The sequence below is a fragment of the Vidua chalybeata genome, chromosome 22 (assembly GCF_026979565.1).
Source record: "Vidua chalybeata isolate OUT-0048 chromosome 22, bVidCha1 merged haplotype, whole genome shotgun sequence".
Taxonomy (NCBI): Eukaryota; Metazoa; Chordata; class Aves; order Passeriformes; family Viduidae; genus Vidua; species Vidua chalybeata.
In genome coordinates, this window is record NC_071551.1 from 2,498,282 (window position 1) to 2,520,246 (window position 21,965).

A 21,965-nucleotide genomic window follows, 5' to 3' on the forward strand; every position below is an offset into this window, starting at 1 on the left:
GCCAGCACCCCCAGCCCAGTGCAGGCACCCACTGGTTCTCAGGGTACGGGAGGGGACAGGCGCAGGGCTGGCAGTCCTCGGGGGTCCCGGCGGTGGCGTCCCCATAGAAGCCGGGGGCGCACTGGTCACAGAAGTCCCCTGCCGTGTTGTGCAAGCATCCCTGGGGGATAGCGGGGGCACAAATTGGGGGTGTCAGGGCTGGGCCAACACCACAGCTCCCCCCAGAACGTTCGGAATGTGGGGCCTTACGGAGCAGGCGCCGCTCTCGGGGTGGCAGCTCTCGGAGTGGCCGTTGCACTCGCACAGCTCACAGTGCCCCAGGTACAGCCCCCCGCCAGTGCGTGTGTACCCGGGGGCACAGTCCTGCGGGAAGGGACAGCGTTGGGACCCCCACAGCCTGGGCAAGGGGCTGGGCAGGGCTGAGGGGGACAGATGGGTGATGCGGGTGCTGGGGGGTGACGAAGAGTGATGGGGGTGATGGGAGCAATGCTGGGGGGAGGATGGGGGAGTGATGGTGATGATGGGGGGATGCTGATGGGATGATGGAGAATGATGGGATCAATCCTCCCTACTGAAGGGAGAATTGAGGGGTGATGGGGGTGATACTGAGGTGATGGGGATCTGGGGACAGATGGGTGATGATGGGGGTGCTGGGGGGTGATGAAGAGTGATGGGGTGATATTGGGGGGATGCTGAAGGGGTGATGAGGTTGATGGAGAGTGATGGGGGACATCCTGGGGGATGGGGGTGATCCTGGGATGATGGGGGGACGCTGGGGATGCTGAAAGGTGATGAGAACATGAGGGAGGGGACTGGGGGACAGATGAATGATGATGGGTGTGCTGGGGAGGTTGATGGAGGATGCTGGGGGTGATGCTGGGTGGGAGTTGTAGGGGTGATGTTGGGGATGATGGGGAGGTTCATGTGGGGTCATGGGGGATGATGATGGGGCATGATATGGGGGGTGATGGAGTGAAAGGGGGGTGCTGGGTGTACTGGGGGATGCTGGGGGCTGATGGGCAATGATGGGACTGCTGGTGATGATGATGGTACAGTGATGGAGGGGTGATGGGGGAGTGCTGCGGGGGTGATGGAAGATGATGAGGGGGTGATACTGCGGGGAGAATGGAGGGGTCACAGGGATGAGGCTGGCAGCGTGATAATGGGTTTGATATGGGATAAGGGGATGGAGGGATGATAATGGGGGGTGAAGGGAGGATGATGATGGGGGTGATGAAGGGGGATGCTGGAGGGATGATGGACTGCTGGGGAGCTTAATGGGAGGATGGAGGGTGATACTGGGCATGATCGGGGGATGCTGGGGTTGATGATGGGGACAATGATGAAGGGAGTGATGGTGGTGATGGAGGGTCACCCCGGGCTGATGGTGGGATGCTGGGGGGTGACTGGGAGGATGATGAGGAGATACTGGGGAGGAGGGTAGGGAGGTGATGAGGGTGTTGGGGTGACACTGGGAGGGGCTGGGCTCACCTGGCAGGACAGCCCGTGGTATCCGGGGGGACAGCGACATTCCTCCACCTCGGGGGCTGGGGGCAAGCCGGGCTGGGGGGGCACGGCCGTGTCCATGGCCACGTCAGCGATGGCGGCCACGGCCGTGCTCGTGGAGTAGGTGGCTCGGATGAGGATCTCATCCAGGTCGGCCAGTGCCATCAGCAGGTGCTCCCGTGTCGCCGGCTGCCCGTCTGGCCGCTGCCAGTATTGCTGCAGGAACGGGGGGTTAGCAGGGGACACACTGTGGCAGAGGGGGACATCAGGGACAAAGGCTGCCCGCCACCTCCTACCTCCCGAAAAATGATCTCGAAGGCCTGGGGGGTCCGCGGGGGCAGGTCAGGCTGGTAGGCCACCAGCGTGATGTCATTGCCCTGGGGACAAGGGGGCCAAGGGCGTCAGGGGGTCCTGGTGTCACCCGGTGTGTCCCTGTCCCGCCCCAGCTGGCACCCCCTTACTGTGATCTGGACGTCGGCGTCGGGCAGGGGGGCTCCCTGTCCCCCCGGGGTGTAGGTCAGGGTGTAGCGCAGCCGACCGCCGTAGGAGCCCACCTGCAGCAGGATGGGATGGGCAAAGGGAAGAGGATGGGCACGACGGGGACAGGGATGGGCATGGAGAAGGTGATGAGAGGAAACAGGGACGAGGAAGAGGAGAGGGAAAAGTGTAAGGGGAGAAGGGAAAGGGGAAAGAAAGAGGATAGGGATGAGGAAGGGAAGAGGGTGGGGAGGGGAGGGGATGATGATGGGGAAAGAAGAAAGAAAAGAACGGGGATGATGATGGGGACAGGGAATGGCACAGGACAGGGATGAAAAAGGCAAAAATTGTGAGAAAAGGAGAAAAGGGAAAGGAGAAGGAGCAAAGGGAAAAAAGACAAGATGAAAATAGGAAAAAGAGAAGGGAAAGGGAAAAAGGAAGAAGAAAAAGGAGAAGGGCAGAGACAAGGAGGCTGTGCCCACACTCCCTCCCACCCAACAGTGCCCAGGGTGCCCATGGAGAGGGGGTGCAGCCCCTGGTGGGGCACTCCCATGGCTCCCATGGGCACCCCTGTCCTCCCAGGGGTCACCCTCTTACCTTGTCCCCCTGGTAGGGGGGTGGCAGCTGCCAGTAGTAGGAGTCAGGGGGCAGCTCCCCAAAGCGCTCGTAGGTCAGGTGGGGCTGGGTGTGCCCCAGCTGCACCCCAAAGCCGCTGCCCACGCGGGTGCTGCGCTGGCGGTTCACCAGGGCGAACCCCTGGGCATCCCCCGGGGCAAAGGACGTCCGGATCTGCGGGATCGAGGGGTGAGAGGGGTCTGGGACAGGTGGGGACACCCTGGGGACATGTGGGGACAACAGGGTACACTCACGGTGCCACGGGCGTAGGCAGTGCTGGTGCAGTGCTGAACGATGCCCATGCAGAAGCAGGGCAGGCACCCAGCTGGCTCATCCCTGCTCAGGTGGAAGTGGTGGGGACGGCACGTGGAGCAGTGGGGGCCCTCCACGTTGGCCTGGGGGGGAAGACAGCGTGGTGACATTGCCCTGTCACCCTTCCCGGGGTTGGGGACACACACACAGGACTCACCTTGCAGTGACACTGCCCGTTGGCATCACAGCCCTCACCGGTGCTGCCTCGTGGGTCACACTGGCATTGCGCACCGGGGACACCAGGCACTGAGGGGGGACACACAGTCAGCCACAACCCCCCTTAGTGCCACCACAGGGCACACCACTTTGTCCCTGCCCTGTGACACTCACCTCGGCATGGCTCTCCCCGCAGCGGGTCCCCCACGTACCCGGGCGAGCACCTATGGTGGGACAAACCCAAACGAGGCAGTGAGAGGAGTGTTCACCCCAAAAACAACCCCTGCCCCACCCCAGCGTCCCTGTCACCTCTCACAGAGGCGCCCGCTGTGCCCTGGGGCACAGGCACTGCACGTAGGCTGCCCGTCCGTGTCCTCAAAGCAGATCTTTGCCACCCTGTGGAGGGGACAAAGGGACAGGTGACACCCAGTCTGCGCCCTCAGGGATGTGACAGACCATGGAATGGCACCTACTGGGTGTCCCCATGGGGTCCATGGCAAGGACAGGGCTGGCAGTCGCCTGGAGTGCCCCGGGTGGCATCGCCGTAGTAGCCAGACTGGCACTTGTCACACTGGGGACCTTCCGTGTGATCCCGGCAGCCCTGTAAAGAAAGGGGGTGATGGCATCGGTGTCCCTGCCATGGGGGCCCCTGGGGAGTCCCCTGGGTGTCCCCAGCTGACCTGGCAGACGCCGGTGTCAGGGTGGCACTCGCTGGCATGGCCGTGGCACTGGCACGGCTCGCAGGTGCCCAGGTAGAGCCCGGCGCTGCTGCGGGTGTAGCCGGTGTCACAGTCCTAGAGGGGACAGTAGCAGTGGGGTGGGACACGGCTCAGCATCCCCACAGTGGCGGTGAGGGGACCCGAGGGTCTCACCTGGCACGAGGCCCCGCGGTACCCAGGGGGGCAGGCACAATCCTCCACCTCCAGCGCGGGCGGGCGGCCGGTGGCGTGTGGCACTGCCACGTCCAGGGTGACATCAGCCAGTCTGTGGGGCCGGAGGGGAAATCAGCACTGCCCTGCCACCCTGCCACCCTGCTGTGTCCCCTCCTGACTCCACCAGGACCTCACCTGCTCTCCTCTGGCTGCTCTGAGTAGGACGCCCGGATCATGAACAGGTCCACGTCGGCCAGGGCCATGAGGAGGTGCTCGCGGGTGGCATCGTGCCCATCTGCGCGGCGCCAGGCACCCTGTGCCACACCAGGGTGACATGGGGGCTGCCATCCCCCACTGCACCCGGCCCAGCCCCTGGGGCATCCAGGGTGACCTCCCCATGGCAGCCAGTCTGACCCCTGGCACCTCCAGACCAAGCCCTCTGCAGCACCCAGTCTGACCCCCCACCATGGCCCCTCTCGCTGGGTGTCACACAGGGACCCCTCTCACCTCATGGATGGGCACAGTGACAGTGGTGGGGACACCAGCAGGGGGGGTGGCACTGGAGAAGTGCTCCAGGAGGATCCCATTGCCCTGGAGCAGGACGTCAGGGTGCCGGGGGGGCAGGGGAGTGCCAGCCGGGGCCTGGTGTGTCACCGTGTACCGCAGCTCCCCGCCATACGCTGTCACCTGTGGGGACACTCAGCATGGCTCGGGGTCACCTGTGCCCCGAACTGGGCAGCGGGGACACGGAGAGGCGCAGAGGGGTCCCCTGGAGCGGCTGTGTCACCTTGTCCCCGGTGAAGGGTGCGGGCAGCACCCAGTAGTGAACGCCCCACGGCAGCTCTCGGAAGGCGTCGAAGCGCAGCTCCCGCGGGGACACGAAGTGTGGCACGGCCCCCACCAACCGTGTGCCCGACAGGTTGGCCAGGGGCAGCGGCGCCGAGTCCTCAGAGCTGAGCAGCACCTGGCAGAGGGATTGTGGTGGGCATGGCCTGGCATGGCATGGCACTACATGGCACAGCGGGACACTACATGACATTAGGTAGCACTACGTGGCATCACTTGGCACAGCATGGCACTGTATGACATGACATGGCACAACATGTGTGTTGTACGGCATGGCACTGCATGGCACGCCATGGCACGTGAGACGTGACATTACGGCATGGCACAACATGGTGCTACACGGCACTACGAGGCATGGCACAGTGTGACACCACAGACCATGCCATGGCATGGTGACATGTGTCGTGACAGTACCTGGCACGGCATGGCACCATATGGCATGACACGACGTATAACAGCACGTCACGGCACGACACGGCACGACACAGCACAACATGGCATAGCATGGCACAGCATGGCACTACTGTGGCATGGCATGGAATGACACATCGAGACAATGACAAGACATGGCATGCCACGGCCCAGGATGGCACAGCCTGTCCCGTGGGTACCTGGTGGCGGTGCCAGGCGGAGCTGGCGCAGGAGCGGGACAGCCCCATGCAGAAGCAGGGCAGGCAGCCCGCGGGGTTGGCAGCGCTCAGGTGGAAGGTGCCAGCGGCACAGGAGTCACAGAGCCGGCCACGGACGTTGGGCTGGGGACACAGGGTGGGCAGGGGTGAGCAGGGAAATAGGTGGGACTGGCTGCAGAGGGTGGGAGGGATGCTGGGGGGGCTGGTGGGACTGGGTACCCCAGGGACCAGACTGGGTGCCACGGGGGGTCAGACTGAGCGTTATGGGGGATTGGAGTGGGTGCCATGGGGGGTTGTCACTGGTGCTGGGGGGATCGGACTGGGTGCCCCCAGGGGTCAGAGTGGGTGTTATGGGGGGTTGGAGAGGGTCCTACTGGGAGGTTGGGCTGGGTGCCATGAGGCAGGGGGTGGGATTGGTGCTGGGTGGATTGGACTGGGCACCCCAGGGATTGGAGTGGGTGCTATGGGGGTGGGACTCGGTACTATGGGGGGGTGGGACTGGTTGCCTCAGGGGATCTGGACTGGGTGCTATGGGACAGAGCTAGGATGGGTGCTAGGGCAGGGACTGCGTACCTGGGACCAGGCTGGTGCAACACCCACTCTCCCATTGCCCCCCCCACTGTCCCCACCAACATTGCCCCACTGTCCCCCCAGCCCCCTGCCCTCACCTTGCAGCGACAAGTGCCACCCTCCTCATCTTGGCCCCCGCGGGCATCACACTTGACGAGCTCCTGGCCTGCAGGCAGCGAGGGTGAGGGTGGGGGCACCCAAGGGTGCACGGACCCCCCCAAGCAGCACCCTCCACTCACCAATTGGGGTGCACTTGCCACCCGGCTGGATGGGGTCTCCCTCGTAGCCTGGGGCGCACCTGTGGATGGGTGGGGGATGGGTGGGTGATAGGTGGGTGATGGGTGGGGGGTGCCAGGTGGGGGGGTTATAGGGAGGGACCCCCCACCCACCTCTCACAGCGGCGGCCAGCGTATCCAGGGGCACAGGCATCGCAGGTGGCCTGGCCATCTGTGTCCAAAAAGCAGGACTCCGAGAACCTGTGGGTGACAATGACGGTGATGCCAGGGCGGTGACATCAGGGGCTGGTCCCTGGGGTCGGCACCCACCTGCGAGATGGCTCCGTGTAGGGACAGGGACAAGGGTGACAAGCAGTGGCTGTGCCTTTGGTGGCATCGCCGAAGAAGCCAGGCTTGCACTTCTCACACTGGGGACCCTCCGTGTTGTGCTGGCAGTTCTGGGAGGGGGACACATGTCACAGGGGAGTGGTGATCCTGTGCTGTGTCCCTGTCCCCTCATCACCTCGTCAACTCCTTACCAAGCAGTGCCCAAAAACGGGGTCACAGGTGCTGGAGTGGCCGTGGCAGCCACAGCCAGAGCAGGTCCCCAGGTAGGGTCCCCTCGTCACCCGCTCAAAACGGGGGGCACAGCGCTGGCACGACAGCCCCGTGTAGCCCACAGGGCACCTGGGGACAGAGCAGTGTGACAGTGGCATCACAGCAGCAGTGGCACTGAGCCCGTGACCTTGCTGCCAGTGCTCACCTGCACTCCTCGATGTCGCCAGCCGGCCCCAGGCCGGTGTCCGCAGTGCTGGTGATGTCCATGGCCACGTCGCTGAGCCCCACGCTGGCCATGCGCCCGTCATACACCGCCCGGATGAAGATGCCCTCCAGTCCCTGCAGCACCAGCAGCAGCAGCTCCCGGCTCACCGGGGCACCCTGCTCGTCCTCCCAGTGGTCCTGCCAGGACGGTGACAGCAGTGTCACAGCAGGGTGATGGTAATGCTGGCATCACCCACCTGCCACCACTGGCATCAGTGACCATCATCAGCATCACTGCTACCAGCATCACCCACCCACCACCGGTATCACCCACCCACCATCAGTATCTCCATCCCATCCCTGGAGTCACCCACCTGCCACTACACACTGCACCCATCTCCACTGGCATCACCCACCCACCAGTATAACCAGTGCCACCCACCCCCTACCTGCATCACCCACCGCCACCACCACCATCACCCACCATCACCACCGGCATCACCTCCCTGCCACCACCATCACCATCCCTTCTCACACCCACCTCGGTGAGGGGCACGTGCCGCTGGTTGAGAATGTCTGGCTGGGTGTCACCGGCACGCGCCCGCAGCTGCCGCCCGTGGCCCCGCAGCAGCAGGTCGGGGTGGGCGGTGGGCTCAGGGGGCCCCCGGCCCAGCCGGTACCGCACCCCGTAACTCAGCGCTCCCCCGTAGGCGTCCACCTGGCAGCACAGCGGGCTGTCAGCGGCCATGCCACTGCTGTGCCCAGCCCTGACCCCACCCCGGCATCACCTTGTCCCCAAGGAAGGGCTCTGGCAGTGCCCAGAAGGCGTCTAGCGCCAGGAAGCGGCGGGACAGGTCCAGGAGCTGGAATTCCTCAGTGCCCACATCCACGTGGAGTTGGGTGGCTGAGAGCACCGGTGCAGATGGCGCTGCTGGCACCGTCACATTGACACCTGCAAGGAAAGCGCTCAGCCCCTGCTGTGTCCCCTGCCCCGTCCCCTGTACCCACAACTCACCCTTGAAGTCGTCGGGGCGGTTGAAGCGCAGGTGGAGGCGGTGGCGGTGCCGGGTGGTGGCACGGCAGGAGGTGGTGACGCCAAAGCAGAAGCAGGGCAAGCAGCGGGATGTCCCTGTCACCTGGAAGTGGCCCTCGGGACATGGCCCTGTGGGAGATGAGACAGCGGGTGATGGTGACAGTGCCACGGCGGGACTGGTGGCATGGAGGGGGGAGAAGGCGCTCACCGGGGCGGGTGACAGTGAGGATGCTGTCAGGGATGCCGAACACCATGCCCAGGGTGTTGATGGCCTCACAGGTGTAGGCGCCTTGATCAGCTTCCTTCACGTCCCGGATAGTCAGGGTGCCCTGCCCAGCCTCGCTCACAATCGACACCCTGTGGGGCACGTTTGCTACCCAGAGCCTGGCACAAGTGGAGCCCGGCACACCCAGGAGCCACACACACCCCGTGCAGAGCACACGCAGCACCTGGCACACCTGGGGCTCTGCACATCCAGTACAAACAATAGCCTGTACACCCAGTGCCCTGCACACTCACACCACCTGATACCGGCACACCCGGTACTCTGCACACCCAGTGCACCCAGTGCCCTGCACACCTATTGCCCCACACACCCAGTGCCCCGCACACCTATTGCCCCACACACCCAGTGCCCCGCACACCCAGTGCCCCGCACACCTATTGCCCCACACACCCAGTGCCCCGCACACACAGTGCCCCGCACACCCAGTGCCCTGCACACCCAGTGCCCTGCACATCCAGTGTCCCCACACACCCAGTGTCCTGTACACCCAGTACACCCAGTGCCCTGCACACTTATTGCCCCACACACCAAGTGCTCTGCACACCCAGCGCCCTGCACATCCAGTGCCCCGCACACACTGTGCCCTGCACACCCAGTGCCCCGCACACCCAGTGCCCTGCACATACAGTGTCCTCACACACCCAGTGTCCTGTACACCCAGTACACCCAGTGCCCTGCACACCTATTGCCCCACACACCCAGTGCCCCGCACATACAGTGTCCCGCACACCCAGTGTCCTGCACACCCAGTGTCCTGTACACCCAGTACACCCAGTGCCCCACACACCCAGTGCCCTGCACATACAGTGTCCCCACACACCCAGTGCCCTGCACACCAAGTGCCCTGCACACCAAGTGCCCTGCACACCCAGTGCCCTGCACATCCAGTGTCCCCACACACCCAGTGTCCTGTACACACAGTACACCCAGTGCCCTGCACACTTATTGCCCCACACACCCAGTGCCCTGCACATCCAGTGTCCCCACACACCCAGTGTCCTGCACACCCAGTACACCCAGTGCCCCACACACTCAGTGTCCTGCACACCCAGTGCCCCACACACTCAGTGCCCCGCACACACAGTGTCCCCACACACCAAGTGTCCTGCACACCCAGTACACCCAGTGCCCCGCACACCCAGTGCCCCGCACACCCAGTGCCCAGCCCCAGCACAGGAGCCCATTCCCTCTGACCGACCGGCTTACACCCCGGCCCCGCCCCAATCCCAAGTCCCGCCCATTGCACAAGCACCGCCCACTAGCGACACACACTGCTATTAGCCACGCCCATTTACCCAAAACTCCGCCCACATAGACCACACCCTGCACAGAAGCCCCGCCCCGAGGCTTGCCCCACCAACTCCCCCAACAAACCCCGCCCACATAGACCCCACCCCAAACAGAAGCTCCTCCCATCATAGACTACACCCAATCACAAGTTCTTCCCATTGCAAGCCACGCCCCTTTCTCCAATCAGCAACCAGCACCCCTTAGGCCCCGCCCTCGGCCCCGCCCACCTGTGGCTGCTGGGGGTGTGTCCCCAGTTCAGGCGCCAGGTGACGATGGGGGTGGGGACGCCGGTGGCGACACACGTGAAGGTGACGGTCTGGCCTGGCACCGCCCTCACCGACTCCCGCGGCAGCGTCACCACCTGTGGGGGCACTGCCACCGCCACCCAGTCATTGTCACCGCCACTGCACCACCCACACCGCACAGCACCCCCGGGGGACAGGGACACTGCCACCACCACCCACTGTCACCGGCACCACCCACACTGCACAGCACCCCCGGGGGACAGGGACACTGCCACCGCCACTCCATCATTGCACCACCACTACCACTGACGCAGTCACCACCCACCCCAGGTGTCAAGGACACTGTCACTGTCACCCCTGTCATTCTGGACCGCCACTGCCATTGGCACCACCTGCCCTGCTAGCACCCCAGGGAACTGGGACACTGCCACCACCACCCTGTCATTGTCACTGCCACTGGTACCATCTGCTCTGTGTGGCACCACTGGAAGATGGGGACACTGTCACCACCACCCCAGACCCACCCAGGGACGGGTTCTTTGGCACTGTGTCTCCAGTCCAGCTTGGGGACAAGGTCCCCAGTGTGATACCCAGCCTGGTTCTGTGACATGTCCCCAGCATGGCACCACCTGGGGCCAAGCTCCCAGCACAGGGTCCCCAGCCTGGTGCCACGACACAGGCAGTGTGGTGTGGCACTGTCCCCAGTGTGGCGGCCAGCACCGTGCCACAGCACAGGGACCGGGACACAGCGTCTCCGGTATGGTTCTGTGGCACCAGCTCGGGCACAGAGTCCCCAGCCCAGTGCCATGGCACAATGCCCCCAGGCACAGTGTCACCAGCCTGGTACCATGACACAATATCCCCAGCCCTCTGCTATGGCACAAGGCCCCTGGGCAGTGTCCCCAGCCTGGTGTCACAGCAAAGGGTCCCTGGCACAGCTCAGACACAGCCCTGTATCCCGAGGACAGCTTGGGCACAGTGTCCCTGTGCTGGCGCCACAGCATCTCTGGCACAGCACCCCTGGCACAGCATCCTCAGCCCAGCCTTGGTCCCCATGTCCCCTGCCTGCCGAGTGTCCCCTCCGGTGTCACTCACCACATCCAACCTCGTCGCTGCGGTCGGGGCAGTCGGGCTCCCTGTCGCACTGGTAGCTGGCTCGGATGCAGCTCCCGCTGGACACGCACCGGAATTCCGCTGGCCCACACACCGCACCGGGCGCCTTGGTGGCTGCAGGAGGTCACAGCACGGTGTCAGCTGTGTCCCCGTGTCCCCACACATGTCCCCGAGCCCCCGTACTCACGGCAGTCGCTCTCGTCGGAGCCGTCGCCGCAGTCGTTCTCGCCGTCGCAGCGCCAGAGCTTGAGGGCGCAGTGCCCGTTGTCACACTTGAACTCGTTGGGCTCGCAGGGGGACGGGGTGCCTGGGGGGCACGGGGCAGGTCACACCCAGAATCCCAGAATCAGTTAGGTTGGAAACTTTGAGATCATTGATGACCCAACACCTCCTTGTCACCCAGACCATGGCACTGAGTGCCACTTCCAGGCTTTCCTTAAACACTTCCAGGGACGGTGACTCCACCACCTCCCTGGGCAGCCTCTTCCAGTGCCAAGTCACCCTTTCTGTGTAGAGCTTCTTCCTAATGTCCAGCCTAAACCTCTCCTGCACACCTTAGGGCTGTGTCCTCTCACCCTGTTCCTAGACCTCTGGGAGTAGAGCTCAACCCCCGCTGGGCTGTCCCCTCCTGTCAGGGAGTTGTAGAGCGGTAAGGGCCCCCCTGAGCCCCCCCAGTTCCCTCAGCCTCACAGGACTTGTGCTCCAGACCCCTCACCAGCCTTGTTGCCCTTCTCTGGACCAGCCCCTCCATGTCCTTCCTAAATTGGGGGGCCCAGAACTGGATACAGCACTCGAGGTGCTGCCCAAGCAGTGCTGAGTGCAGAAGAATCACTGCCCTGCTCCTGCTGGCCACGGGAGGCCATTCCTCATCCAGGCCAGGAGCCATTGGCTTTCTTGGCCACCTGGGCACACGGCTGGCTCATGTCCCTCCTGCTGTCCATCAGTCCCTGCAGGTCCCTTTCTGCCTGGCTGCTGCCCAGCCCCTCTGTCCCCAGCCTGTAGCAGTGCATGGGGTTGTTGTGGCCAAAGTGCAGGACCCGGCACTTGGACTTGTTAAACCTCACATCGATGGATTCATCACTTGGATCCAGCCTGTCCAGGTCCCTGTGCAGAGCCCTGACCCTCCAGCAGATCCACGCTCGCACCCAGCTTGGTGTGGATCTCAGTGCCCTCACCCAGCTGATCAGTAAAGACATTGAAGAGCACTGGGCCCACCACTGATCCCTGGGGGACACACCTGGTGGCCAGACTCCAACTGCACCATCTCCCAGCACTTCTGGGCCCAGCCATCAGCCAGTTCCCAGCCCAGCACAGAGTGAACCTGCCCAAGCCATGGACTGCAGTTTGCCATGGGACACCATGCCCGAGGCTTTGCTGAAGCACAGGTAGAGCCCCCCAAAGCCTCGCCGCCCCCCAGGACCCACCGCAGGCGTCCTCGTCGGAGCCGTCGGCGCAGTCGCGCTCTCCATCACACAGGTAGTCCCGGGGCACGCAGCGCCCGTCCCTGCAGGCGGCCTCGCCCCCCTGGCACCCCCCGGCCGCCGGTTTTGGGGGACGTGGGGTGAAGGGGCGCAGGGGGGACGCTGGGGTGGTGCCTGCGGGGACGGTGCTCAGCGGGCGCGTGGTGGCCGGGCGGGCGGTGCTGGGGGGTGGCCGTGGGGAGGGCTCTGGGGGCAGATAAAAGGGGGGTTATGGGGGGATTTAGGGGGAGTGGGGGTGAAGAGGGTGGGTCTGGGAGGTCTGGAGGAGAGTGGTGCAAGGGGGGCTTATGGGGGGCTGTAGGGGCAAAATGGGGCGCAGAGGGGTTATATGGGGGGAAAAAAGGGGGTGTGAGGAGTGTTTATGGGGGCATAGGGATAAAACTGGGGTGCAGGGGGATTAAAGTGAGAAATGGGGATGCAGAGTGGTATAGAGGGGTATACCAGGCAAAAGGGGTGTGGGAAGTGTTTATGGGGTGCAGGGGGGGTTGGAAATGAGGACGCAGTAGAGTATAAGGGAGTATATGGGAAAAAGGGGTTGCAGGGAATGTCCATGGGGGTGTAGGGGTAAAATAGGGGGCAGGGGGTTAAAGGGGGAAGTGGGAGTGCAGAAGGAGAGTATAAGAGGGTTATAGGCAAGAGAGGGGGTGCAGAGAGGGAGTGTCAGGGCCATGGGGTGGGGAATGGGGGCAGGGGGCGTTGGTGGGGACAGAGGAGGTTCCGGGGGTGCAGAGCTGCCTCACCACATCCCTCCTCGTCGGAGGCGTCGTGGCAGTCGGGCCGGCGGTCACAGCGATATTCCAAGGCCACGCACTCCCCACTCCCACAGGAGAACTCCTCCACGGTGCAGGCGCGTGGCTGGGGGGTCACTGCAGCCGGGGAGGGGGCACACGGTCAGGGGGTCACCCCGAAATATACCCCCCCCCCCCCCCCGAATTTGGCCAGACATGAGAGCCAGCAGAGTAACATGGGTTGGGATGTTGTGCTCTGAGCCCCCCGGCCCCAAGCTGCTCCAGAGCACCCCAAAAGCCCCTCAGACTCCCCCCAGAGCCCCTCCCAGGCTCACCGGCTCCCAGGCGACGGAACTGGAAGCCCTGGGGGGAGGTGAGGTAGGAGGCGATGGAGCCGCCGGCCAACAGGTCCCGCAGGACCCCCTCGAGCTGCGCCTCGTCCCCGTTCCCCTCTGAGCCCACATCCAGCTCCACGAACACGTCCCCGTCCAGCTGCCTGGGGGACAAGGGGTCAGCATCCCAAAACTGCCACACTGCACCCCCAAATCAGCCCTGAGCCTCCAAACTGTCCACACTGCACCCCAAGAAATCCTCATCACCTCCAATCCACCCCATCACCTCCAAATGACTCCGTCACCCCAAAAACTTCCTGCGCTCCCAAAAGTTCTTCACTGCACCCTGAAACGTCCTCACTGCAACCCAAAAGCCCCTCTTTGCACCCCAAAACATTTCCATCACCTCCAATCCACCCCAACACCCACAAAACCTCTCTGTCCTCCCAAAAGCCCCTCATTGCACCCCAAAACTTCCTCATTGCACCCCAAAATCTCATCATTGCACCCCAAAAGCCTCTTCACCTCCAATCTGCCCCATCACCTCCGAACATCTCCATCATCCCCAAAACTTCCCTGCACTCCTAAAAGCTCTTTGCTGCATCCCAAAACTTCCTCATTGCACCCCAAAATCTCCCCAGATGATGCCTTGCTCCCCCAGACCCCCCTGCCCCACCTGTTTTCCTGACCTTCCAAAACCCTCTTGGCCCTCCCAAACCCTCTAAGCCCCTCTAGACTCCCCCAAGCCCCCCCAAAGCTCCCCAGGCCCCCCCACTCACTTGATGAAGACCACGCTGACCACCTGCTCCCCAGGCACTTTGTAATACTCTGACTCCAGCTGTTAGGGGGCAGAAAATGGGGGGTCAGAATGGTCCCATGGCTGCCCCCCACCCCAGCACCCCCTGAATCCCCCCAGTCCTCACCGTATCCACCACGGCCTCAGAAATCTCCCGAAATTCCTCGGAGTCAGGGTCCTCCAGCCGTGAGCTGTAGTCGATGCTGCGGGTGAAGTTCACCAGCGCCCGGAAATAAACTGGGGGTGGGGGGTGCCAAAGTTGGGGGATGGGGTGCCAAAACTGGGGGGGTGGGGGGGCGGCACCTGCACACCCAAAAAATCCCCCGCCGTGACCCTCACCCAGCTGTGACCCTCCCATCCAGATGTTCCTCTTGCTCCCCAGCTGTGTGCCCCCCCAGTGATTGGGATCCCACCCAATAAAGCACAGGAGGAAGAAAAGTGGGGGTGCAGCAAAGGGGGGTCCCCAAAAAGTGTCACTTACTGATCGGGGGGTCGTCCTCGGGCTCAGCCACCACCATGCCCGCGGGCGCGGGGCGGGGCCCGGGCGCTGCCCCCAAGGAGGAGGAGGAGGAAGAGGAAGGAGGAGGATGAAGAGGAGACAGAGGTTGAGAGCGGTGCCAGCGGGGACCAGCCCAGGGCCAGGTGCCATCCACAGTGTCCCCTTACCGGTGGGTGCCAGCCCGCTGCTGGGAGTCATGGCTGTGACTGCCGGTGGCCAGGGAACACCACTGCCATCCTCCCCGCTGCCATCTGCCGTGGGCACAGTGTGAGGGTGGCACCCGCCCGCGGGGACCCCCACATGTGTGGACACCCACCCACGGTGACACCCACCCAATCATGGTGGCACCCAGTGCCACATTTGCCACCAAATGCCACCAGATCCCAGTGCCATCCACGATGGGGATCATGTGTTGGCACCAGAGGGGCATCTACATGTGCCACACACACCCATGGTAGCCACCACCTGGTGACATTTTACTGCCAGATGACACCAGGTCCTAGTGCCATCTGCCCTGGGGACGACATGGGAGCACCCAGGGTGGTATCTACCCACGGTGGCACCCACTCATGGTGACATTCACCCACGGTGATGCTCACCCACGTGCTGCCACCTTCCACTGGCTGCCACCAAATCCTGGTGGCATCTGTGATGGGAGCAGCACGAGTGGCACTCGATCACAGTGACATCCACCCACCCAGTGCCACCTTACCACCAGATGCCACCAGGTCCAAGGACATGGTGCCTTGGACAGTGCAGGCAGCATCCAAGGTGGCACCCACATCTCCAGTGCCACCTTAGTGCTGGATGCCATCAGGTCCAATTCCTATCTGCAGCGGGGACAGTGGTGGCACCCACGGTGGCACCAACTGATGGTAACACCTCCCACCTGGTGACACCATTCATGTCAAACCACAGTGACATTCAGCCAAAGTGACTCCCACTCCTGGTGGCACCGACCCACCCAGTGCCACTTTACCACCAGGTCCCAGTGCCATCCGCAGTGGGGACTGTGCAAGTGACACCCAGGGTGGCATCAGGACCCACCCACCCTGGTGCCCCCTGGGGTCCCCTCACCTCCAGAGGCCACCAGGTCCTCGTCATCTGACAGGTGCCGGTAGTAGCGCCGTCCCTGCGTGTCCCCGACGTGATCGGCCACTGTGTCCTCGGGGAAGGCGTCGGCCCAGCCGCGGGCACCGCCGGTGACCTGGGGGATGGGGCCACCATGGGATGGGGCCACCCGCGGGACACGTCACCCCGGGGGGGGACGGGGGTGGGGGTGCGTGGCTGTGCGGTGGCGTCACCGGGAAAAGGGAGGGGGATGAGCTCATCACACACCCTCAGCATTCCTGCCCCGACCGGCACCGGGACCGCCGGCACCGGGACTGCCTGCACCGGGACTGCCTGCACCGGGATCGCCGGCACCGAGACGTGCGTGTGCAGGCACTGGGGCGTGTGCCAGGGAGCCCGGTGTGCACACGCGCGTGCAGCGGCACGGGAAGCGCGTGCACGCGCGTTTACACGGCTCCACGTGTGCACTGACACGGGGATGGACGTGTTCAGTGACATGGGGACACGCCTGCACTGTCACACGCAGGAGCCGACACGGGGACGCGTGTGAGCACGCACAGCGCGGCAGCCACCGACAGGTGACTGTGCACGGACACCGGCACCGCCACACCCGCGCGTGTGCCCCAGCCGGGTGTGCCCCGGTGCCCGCGGGTCCGGGCACACGCGTGTGCGGCGCCGCGGGTGCCCCCGCCCCGGCCCCGGCAGGAATCCGTCGCAGCAGCACTTTGCTGTGCAAACAAGCGCCGGGGGATTAGGCGGGCGCTGGGGGGGACGGGACACGGGGGGACAAGGGGGGGACACCGGGCACGCGGCCACACGGGTGGGAGGACCCAACACCCCAAGGCTTCTGGCTGGGCAGGCCCCTCGTGGGTGTCAGGTTCCCCATGCACGGGGAAACTGAGGCACGAGGCCGTGTGTGCTTGGGGTGGCTCTGCAGCTCCCCAGATGTGCACTGAGCGTGTGGGTTCTCGGCCCCACATCCCCACACGTGTACCCCGCCGCGTGTGGGTGCTCTGCCATTGTCCCCACACGTGGGGCTGCTCAGCCCCCGCAGCCGCGCACACGCGCCGAGTGTGCGGGGGCTCTGCCACCGCGTCCCCCACTCGCGCACCGAGCCTGTGGGTGCCAGCCCCTGGGTGCCCTGGAATCTCCCCCCACTCGCGCACCGAGCCCGTGGGTGCTCAGCCCCGGCGCCGCAGCCCCAGCCCGGCCGGAGGAAGGGCAGCTGCGTGTCGGGTGTCCGGCGGTGTCCGCGCAGGGTCGGGGACAATCCCCCTCTCCGGTTACCGGAAGCCTCTCCGCGCCGCGGCCCCGCACCCCCGGACGCCTGGGCCCCCCCGGACACCCGGGTCCCCCCCGCTGCCGCCGGGGCACCGCGCCCGGCCGGACGCCACGGCCCCGCCGCCGCTCACATTTTCCACTCTCCGGCCCAAATCCTGCCCCGCACCCTGGGGAAAAGCTGGGGGAAGGGGGGCGAGGAAGAGGAGGTTGAGGAAGCACCACCCTGCCCACCTCCCGCTTCCAAACTGCACCTCAAATTGGGGGAACACCTCAAACCCCCTTTATTCGGGTGTGCCCCGCCAATCTGAATGTCTGCTCCCGCCAGTTTGGATGTTCCCTCACTAAAATCTGGATCTGGCTCCTCAAATCTTGAAGTGGCCCCCAAATCTGGATGTGCCCCCCCGTTAACTCATCCGGGTGAGGAAGAGGAGGTGACGCAGCACAAGAATAATAACCGGGGGGGGGATATTAATAGCAGTCCCCCCCGGCTTATTGTTCCCCCAAGGTCATGCTAAAAGGTATTTCCCCCATGAAAAAACCTTCCTCCCCCCTCCCGGGGGTCCCCAAGGACCGAGCCACCTCCAGTTTGGGAGGATGGGGTCACCCCGGGATTTGGGGGGGCTGCCAGCACAGCTGGTGGGATGTTGGTCCCGGGGGGGGGGGCAGAGGCAGCTGCTCTCCCCCTCCCCCCCCCGCCAGCCGCCCCCGGGATTTGGGGGTGAAACAGCTGCGGGGTCAAAGCCACAGCCGGGCAGGCAGGGGGGCCCCAAATATGTGTCTGCCCTGCCCCCCTGCATTCCTCCCTGCTGGCATTGCCTAATTTATCCCGAAAGGACTCGGACTGGGGGGGCCGATCCCAGCGGTTTTGGAGGGGAGGCTTCGTTTTTGGGGGGGGTGATTTTCTGGGGGGATACTGGTGGGGGGGATGATGGTTTTTTTGGGGAGGGAGATGGGTTTTGGAGAGTGGAGATGAGTTGTGGGTGGTTGATGGGTTTTGGGGGGGAAAATGGATTTTTGGGGGAAGGGTTACGGGGTTTTTTTAGGGGCAGAAAAGGGTTGGGGGGGACATGGATATGGGGGTGGAGGTGGGTTTTTTTTGGGGGGCATAGACAGATTTTTTCGGGGAAATTTTTGAGGAAGTAGGTTTTTTGGTGGGATAACAAGACTTTTTGGGGGAGTGTCGGGTTTTCATGGCGAGGGGGAAACCCAGAAGTCCTGGCAAAGGACCCAGCTGAGCTGACCTTCCTCCCCGCCTTCCTCCTCCTCCCCCTCATCCCAGCCGGGCCATCTTTGGCGATGGGAAAGAGCCGAAGGCAAGAGGCCATGTGCGCTGAGGGCCCGGAGGGTGCCCGAGTGCCCTGAGTACTCCCAGGCGGCCCCAAATGCCCCCAGGTAGCCCCAAATGCCCCCAGGTGTCCCCAGATGCCCCCACGTGCCCCCAGGTGTGACAGGAGCCTCCCCAGCAGCGCGGGGCCCCCCAAAGCTGCCGTGGCCGTGCCCCCCTCCATGCGTGCCCCGGGCACACGAGTGTGCAGGAGCGCGGGAGGTGTGCGTGGGGTGTCCCCCCCTTCCCCAGCCCTTCCCCCCGGGCAGGGTGATCTTATCGCACATTCCTGCTTCGCCCTCCCCTTCCCCCCCACCAAATTAACTCTTCGCAGCCCTCGGGGGTGGCGCCCCCATGCCCCACCCTACGCCAAACCCCTCCGTGGGCCCCGTGGGAACCCCCCCCCCCACCGTGTTTGTAGGGGGATGTGCGGCCCGGCATCCCGGCCAGGGGGGTTATTGGGGTGCTCGGCCCCCAGATCCCCCCATGTGCCTCAGTAGAATGGGGGATGGGGGGTTGTAAAGCGGGGATACCCCCCTTTGTCCCCGCCGGCCCCCCCGGACGTGGGTGGGAGCCCCACGGACAGCGGGGGGGCCGCGCTGCCAGCACGGCCCCGAGCACAAGGCCCCCTCTGTTCTCCACCCCGGGCACCCGCCCAGCCCCAAACCACCCCCTGCCCCTCCACCTCGCCGTCCCCCCCGCACCCCACTGAGGGACCCCCCCCGTAAATCGGGAGTGCGCAGCCCCACGGCGCAAACCCCCCTGCACCTCCCCGGGGGGTACCCAGAGGTGTCACCCCCTGCCCCACTGCCCCCAGCAGGGTGGGGACCCCCCCAGGGGCACCCCCAGACGCAGCGCCCCCCCCCGGGGGGGTATTTTGGGACGGTTATTTTTAGGGTGACCGGCGCCACCATCACCCTTTAAATTTAGCTGGGGCGGGGGATGGGGTGAGGGCGCGGACGGGGTGGGGGGGGGCACCCCAAAAGCAGGATATAAGTGCCCCTATAAGTGACCCCCACCCATGGCAGGGTGTGGGGGCGAGGCGGGGGGGTTGGACCACCATGAGTGGCTTTATGGGGTGATGGGAACCATCCCCTCTCTGGGGTCACGGGGGACCCCAATTCCCTGAAGGAACAGGGTGGGGTGATGGAAACCCCCCCCCCCGACTGGGGCCCTGACATGGGGGTCATGGGGACCCCAGGGGAATAGGGATGGGCGCCCCCATGTACCCCCAGTCCCTGGGGGACCTCAAGCCCCATAGAGGACAGGCAGGGAGTCCCCATGCACCCCATTCCCAGATGGGACAGGGCATGGGGAGAGGGACCCCACCTCTCCTTTGGGGGGACATTGCAATTCCCAGATGGGACAGGGTGGGCTCTGGGGTCTCCACGTGGCTCTGGTACAGGGGGGGACCCCCAGTCCCTTAGAGAGGGGGGCAGGGTGCCAGGAATCCCCTGGTACAGGGGGGACCCCCAATCCCTTAAGGAACAGGGACCCCCACATCTCCTTGGTGTCCTGGGGGACCTCAATTCCGTGGTAACAAGGATCCTCAAATCCTCCGAGAGACACAAACTCCGTGGGGGACCCCAACTCCTAGAAGGATCCCCAACTCCGGGGAGGGGTTGCTAACTCGTCTAGGGGACCCCAACTCCTTCAGGGGGCCGCAGCTCCGTGGTACCCAAATCCTTTAGGGGATCCCAAAATCGTGTGGGGACCCCAACTCCTTTAAGGGCCCCAAGTACTTTAAGGAATCCCAAAACCACAGGGGGCTCACAACTGCTCTAAGGAATTCCCGCTCCGGGGACCCCAACTCCTGTAGGGGACCCCAACTCCGACAAGGAATTCCAGCTCCGGGACCCTGACTCCTTTCGGGGACCCCAGCTCCGTGGGGGGACTCCAACTCCTGCAAGGGACCTCAGCTCCTTTAAGAGACCCCAAGTCCAGGGGTAGAGACCCCAGCTCCCTTCAGGTACCCCAAATCCTTTAGAGGTCCCCAACTCCTTCGCGGGACCCCAACTCCGGGCCCCCCAACTCCTTTCCGGGACCTCCCAGCTCGGCGAGGGGACCCCCGGCCCCCCGCGCTGCCGGGCCCCCGGCCCCACTCACCCCCAGGAGGGTCCCCAGCAGCAGGAGGGTCCCCAGCGCCGCCGGGCCCCGCCGCCCCATCGCCGCTGCGGCCCCGCCGAGATCGCTCCGCTCGCTCCGCTCCGCTCCGGCCGCGCCGCCGCCCCGGGGCCGCCCCGCCCCCCCCCGGCCCCCCCGGCCCGCGGGGCGGGGCCGCGCAGCGCGCGCCCGCGGGGGACACGGCGGGGCGGCAACGGGGACACGGCGGGACAGCGTCGGGAGCTGGCGCTGGGACACGGGGACACCCCTGGGAACTGGCGCTGGGACACGGGGACACCCCTGGGAACTGGCGCTGGGACACGGGGCAGCGTCAGCGGGGACACGCGGGGCGCAGGGACACCGCGGGACACCCCTGGGGACTTGTACAGGGACACGGGGGGGGCACGGGGGCGCAGGGACACCGCGGGACACCCCTGGGAACTTGTACAGGGACACGGACACACGTGGGACACCCCTGGGAACTTCGACAGGGACACGAGGGGACACGGGGAGGCACCCCCGGGAACATTTGCAGGGACACGGGAGGGCACGGGGAACACGGAGGGGCGCAGGGACACCGTGGGACAGCTCTGGGATCTTGCACTGGGACACAGGGGACACCCCTGGGAACGTTCACAGGGAGGCGCAGAAGTTGCAGGGGGACACGGGGAGAAGCTCTGAGAATTTACGTTGGGACGTGGGAGGCGTGAGGACATCGGGTGACACCCCTGGGAACCCCTGCAGGGACACCAGGGGGACACAGGGGGACACCCGGGCGTGCCGGGACACCTTGGGACACCCCTGGGAACTTGCACTGGGGTACGGGGATATGGGGGACAGCCCTGGAAACTTTTGCAGGGACACGGGGGGACAGAGGGGGCAACTCTGAGAACTTAAACTGGGACACGGGGGGTGTGGGGACACGGGGGGACACCCCTGGGAACTTTCAGGAGGGCATGAGAGTGCGTGGGGACATGGGGGTACACGGGCCACCTCTGGAAACCTATACTGGGACACGTGGGTGCGTGGGGGCACCGTGGGACACTCCTGGGAACCTCTCCTGGGACACAGAGGTGCATGGGGACACCATGGGGCAGCTGTGGGAATTTGCACAGGGACACGTGGCTGCGTGGGGACACCGTGGGACACTCCTGGGAACTTTATGGGAACACAAGTGTGGGAGGAGAATGGGGGTGCACCTCTGGGAACTTTTATGGGGACAAGGGGTGGGTGGGCACACCCCTGGGAACTTTTACAGGGACATGGGGTGCAGGACATCATGGAGCACCTGTAGGAGCATTTACAGGGACACAGGGGTGTGTGGGGACACAGGGGCCACCTCTGGACAGTTGCAGGATGCCACGGGGGTGCGTGGGGACACTGTGGAGCACCTTCAGGAACTTTTATGGTGACACGGGGCGAC

At 64.7% G+C, this 21,965-nt stretch overlaps 1 protein-coding gene across 1 annotated transcript in view; it reads right to left on the minus strand.

Annotated features, from left to right (window-relative positions):
* The window catches only part of HSPG2 (heparan sulfate proteoglycan 2), a 42,499-nt gene extending 21,892 nt beyond the window's left edge, over nt 1–20,607 (minus strand). The window contains exons 1-38 of the mRNA XM_053962796.1: nt 20,546–20,607; nt 15,841–15,970; nt 14,931–15,014; nt 14,392–14,501; nt 14,248–14,306; nt 13,472–13,632; nt 13,149–13,274; nt 12,352–12,594; nt 11,115–11,234; nt 10,910–11,041; nt 9,797–9,941; nt 8,202–8,350; nt 7,976–8,122; nt 7,749–7,912; nt 7,502–7,678; nt 6,962–7,158; nt 6,738–6,885; nt 6,529–6,656; nt 6,373–6,459; nt 6,223–6,281; nt 6,082–6,149; nt 5,396–5,536; nt 4,726–4,902; nt 4,446–4,625; nt 4,134–4,252; nt 3,939–4,050; nt 3,747–3,860; nt 3,540–3,667; nt 3,376–3,462; nt 3,241–3,290; nt 3,068–3,156; nt 2,853–2,993; nt 2,581–2,772; nt 1,968–2,060; nt 1,803–1,883; nt 1,492–1,722; nt 250–363; nt 33–160 (exon numbers count right to left, since the gene is read on the minus strand). Coding sequence (XP_053818771.1) covers nt 33–160; nt 250–363; nt 1,492–1,722; nt 1,803–1,883; nt 1,968–2,060; nt 2,581–2,772; nt 2,853–2,993; nt 3,068–3,156; nt 3,241–3,290; nt 3,376–3,462; nt 3,540–3,667; nt 3,747–3,860; nt 3,939–4,050; nt 4,134–4,252; nt 4,446–4,625; nt 4,726–4,902; nt 5,396–5,536; nt 6,082–6,149; nt 6,223–6,281; nt 6,373–6,459; nt 6,529–6,656; nt 6,738–6,885; nt 6,962–7,158; nt 7,502–7,678; nt 7,749–7,912; nt 7,976–8,122; nt 8,202–8,350; nt 9,797–9,941; nt 10,910–11,041; nt 11,115–11,234; nt 12,352–12,594; nt 13,149–13,274; nt 13,472–13,632; nt 14,248–14,306; nt 14,392–14,501; nt 14,931–15,014; nt 15,841–15,970; nt 20,546–20,605 — 4,871 coding nt within the window. The 5' untranslated portion in view covers nt 20,606–20,607. The remainder of the gene's footprint in view (nt 1–32; nt 161–249; nt 364–1,491; nt 1,723–1,802; nt 1,884–1,967; nt 2,061–2,580; nt 2,773–2,852; nt 2,994–3,067; nt 3,157–3,240; nt 3,291–3,375; nt 3,463–3,539; nt 3,668–3,746; nt 3,861–3,938; nt 4,051–4,133; nt 4,253–4,445; nt 4,626–4,725; nt 4,903–5,395; nt 5,537–6,081; nt 6,150–6,222; nt 6,282–6,372; nt 6,460–6,528; nt 6,657–6,737; nt 6,886–6,961; nt 7,159–7,501; nt 7,679–7,748; nt 7,913–7,975; nt 8,123–8,201; nt 8,351–9,796; nt 9,942–10,909; nt 11,042–11,114; nt 11,235–12,351; nt 12,595–13,148; nt 13,275–13,471; nt 13,633–14,247; nt 14,307–14,391; nt 14,502–14,930; nt 15,015–15,840; nt 15,971–20,545) is intronic.
* Between the last annotated feature and the right edge of the window lie 1,358 nt (nt 20,608–21,965).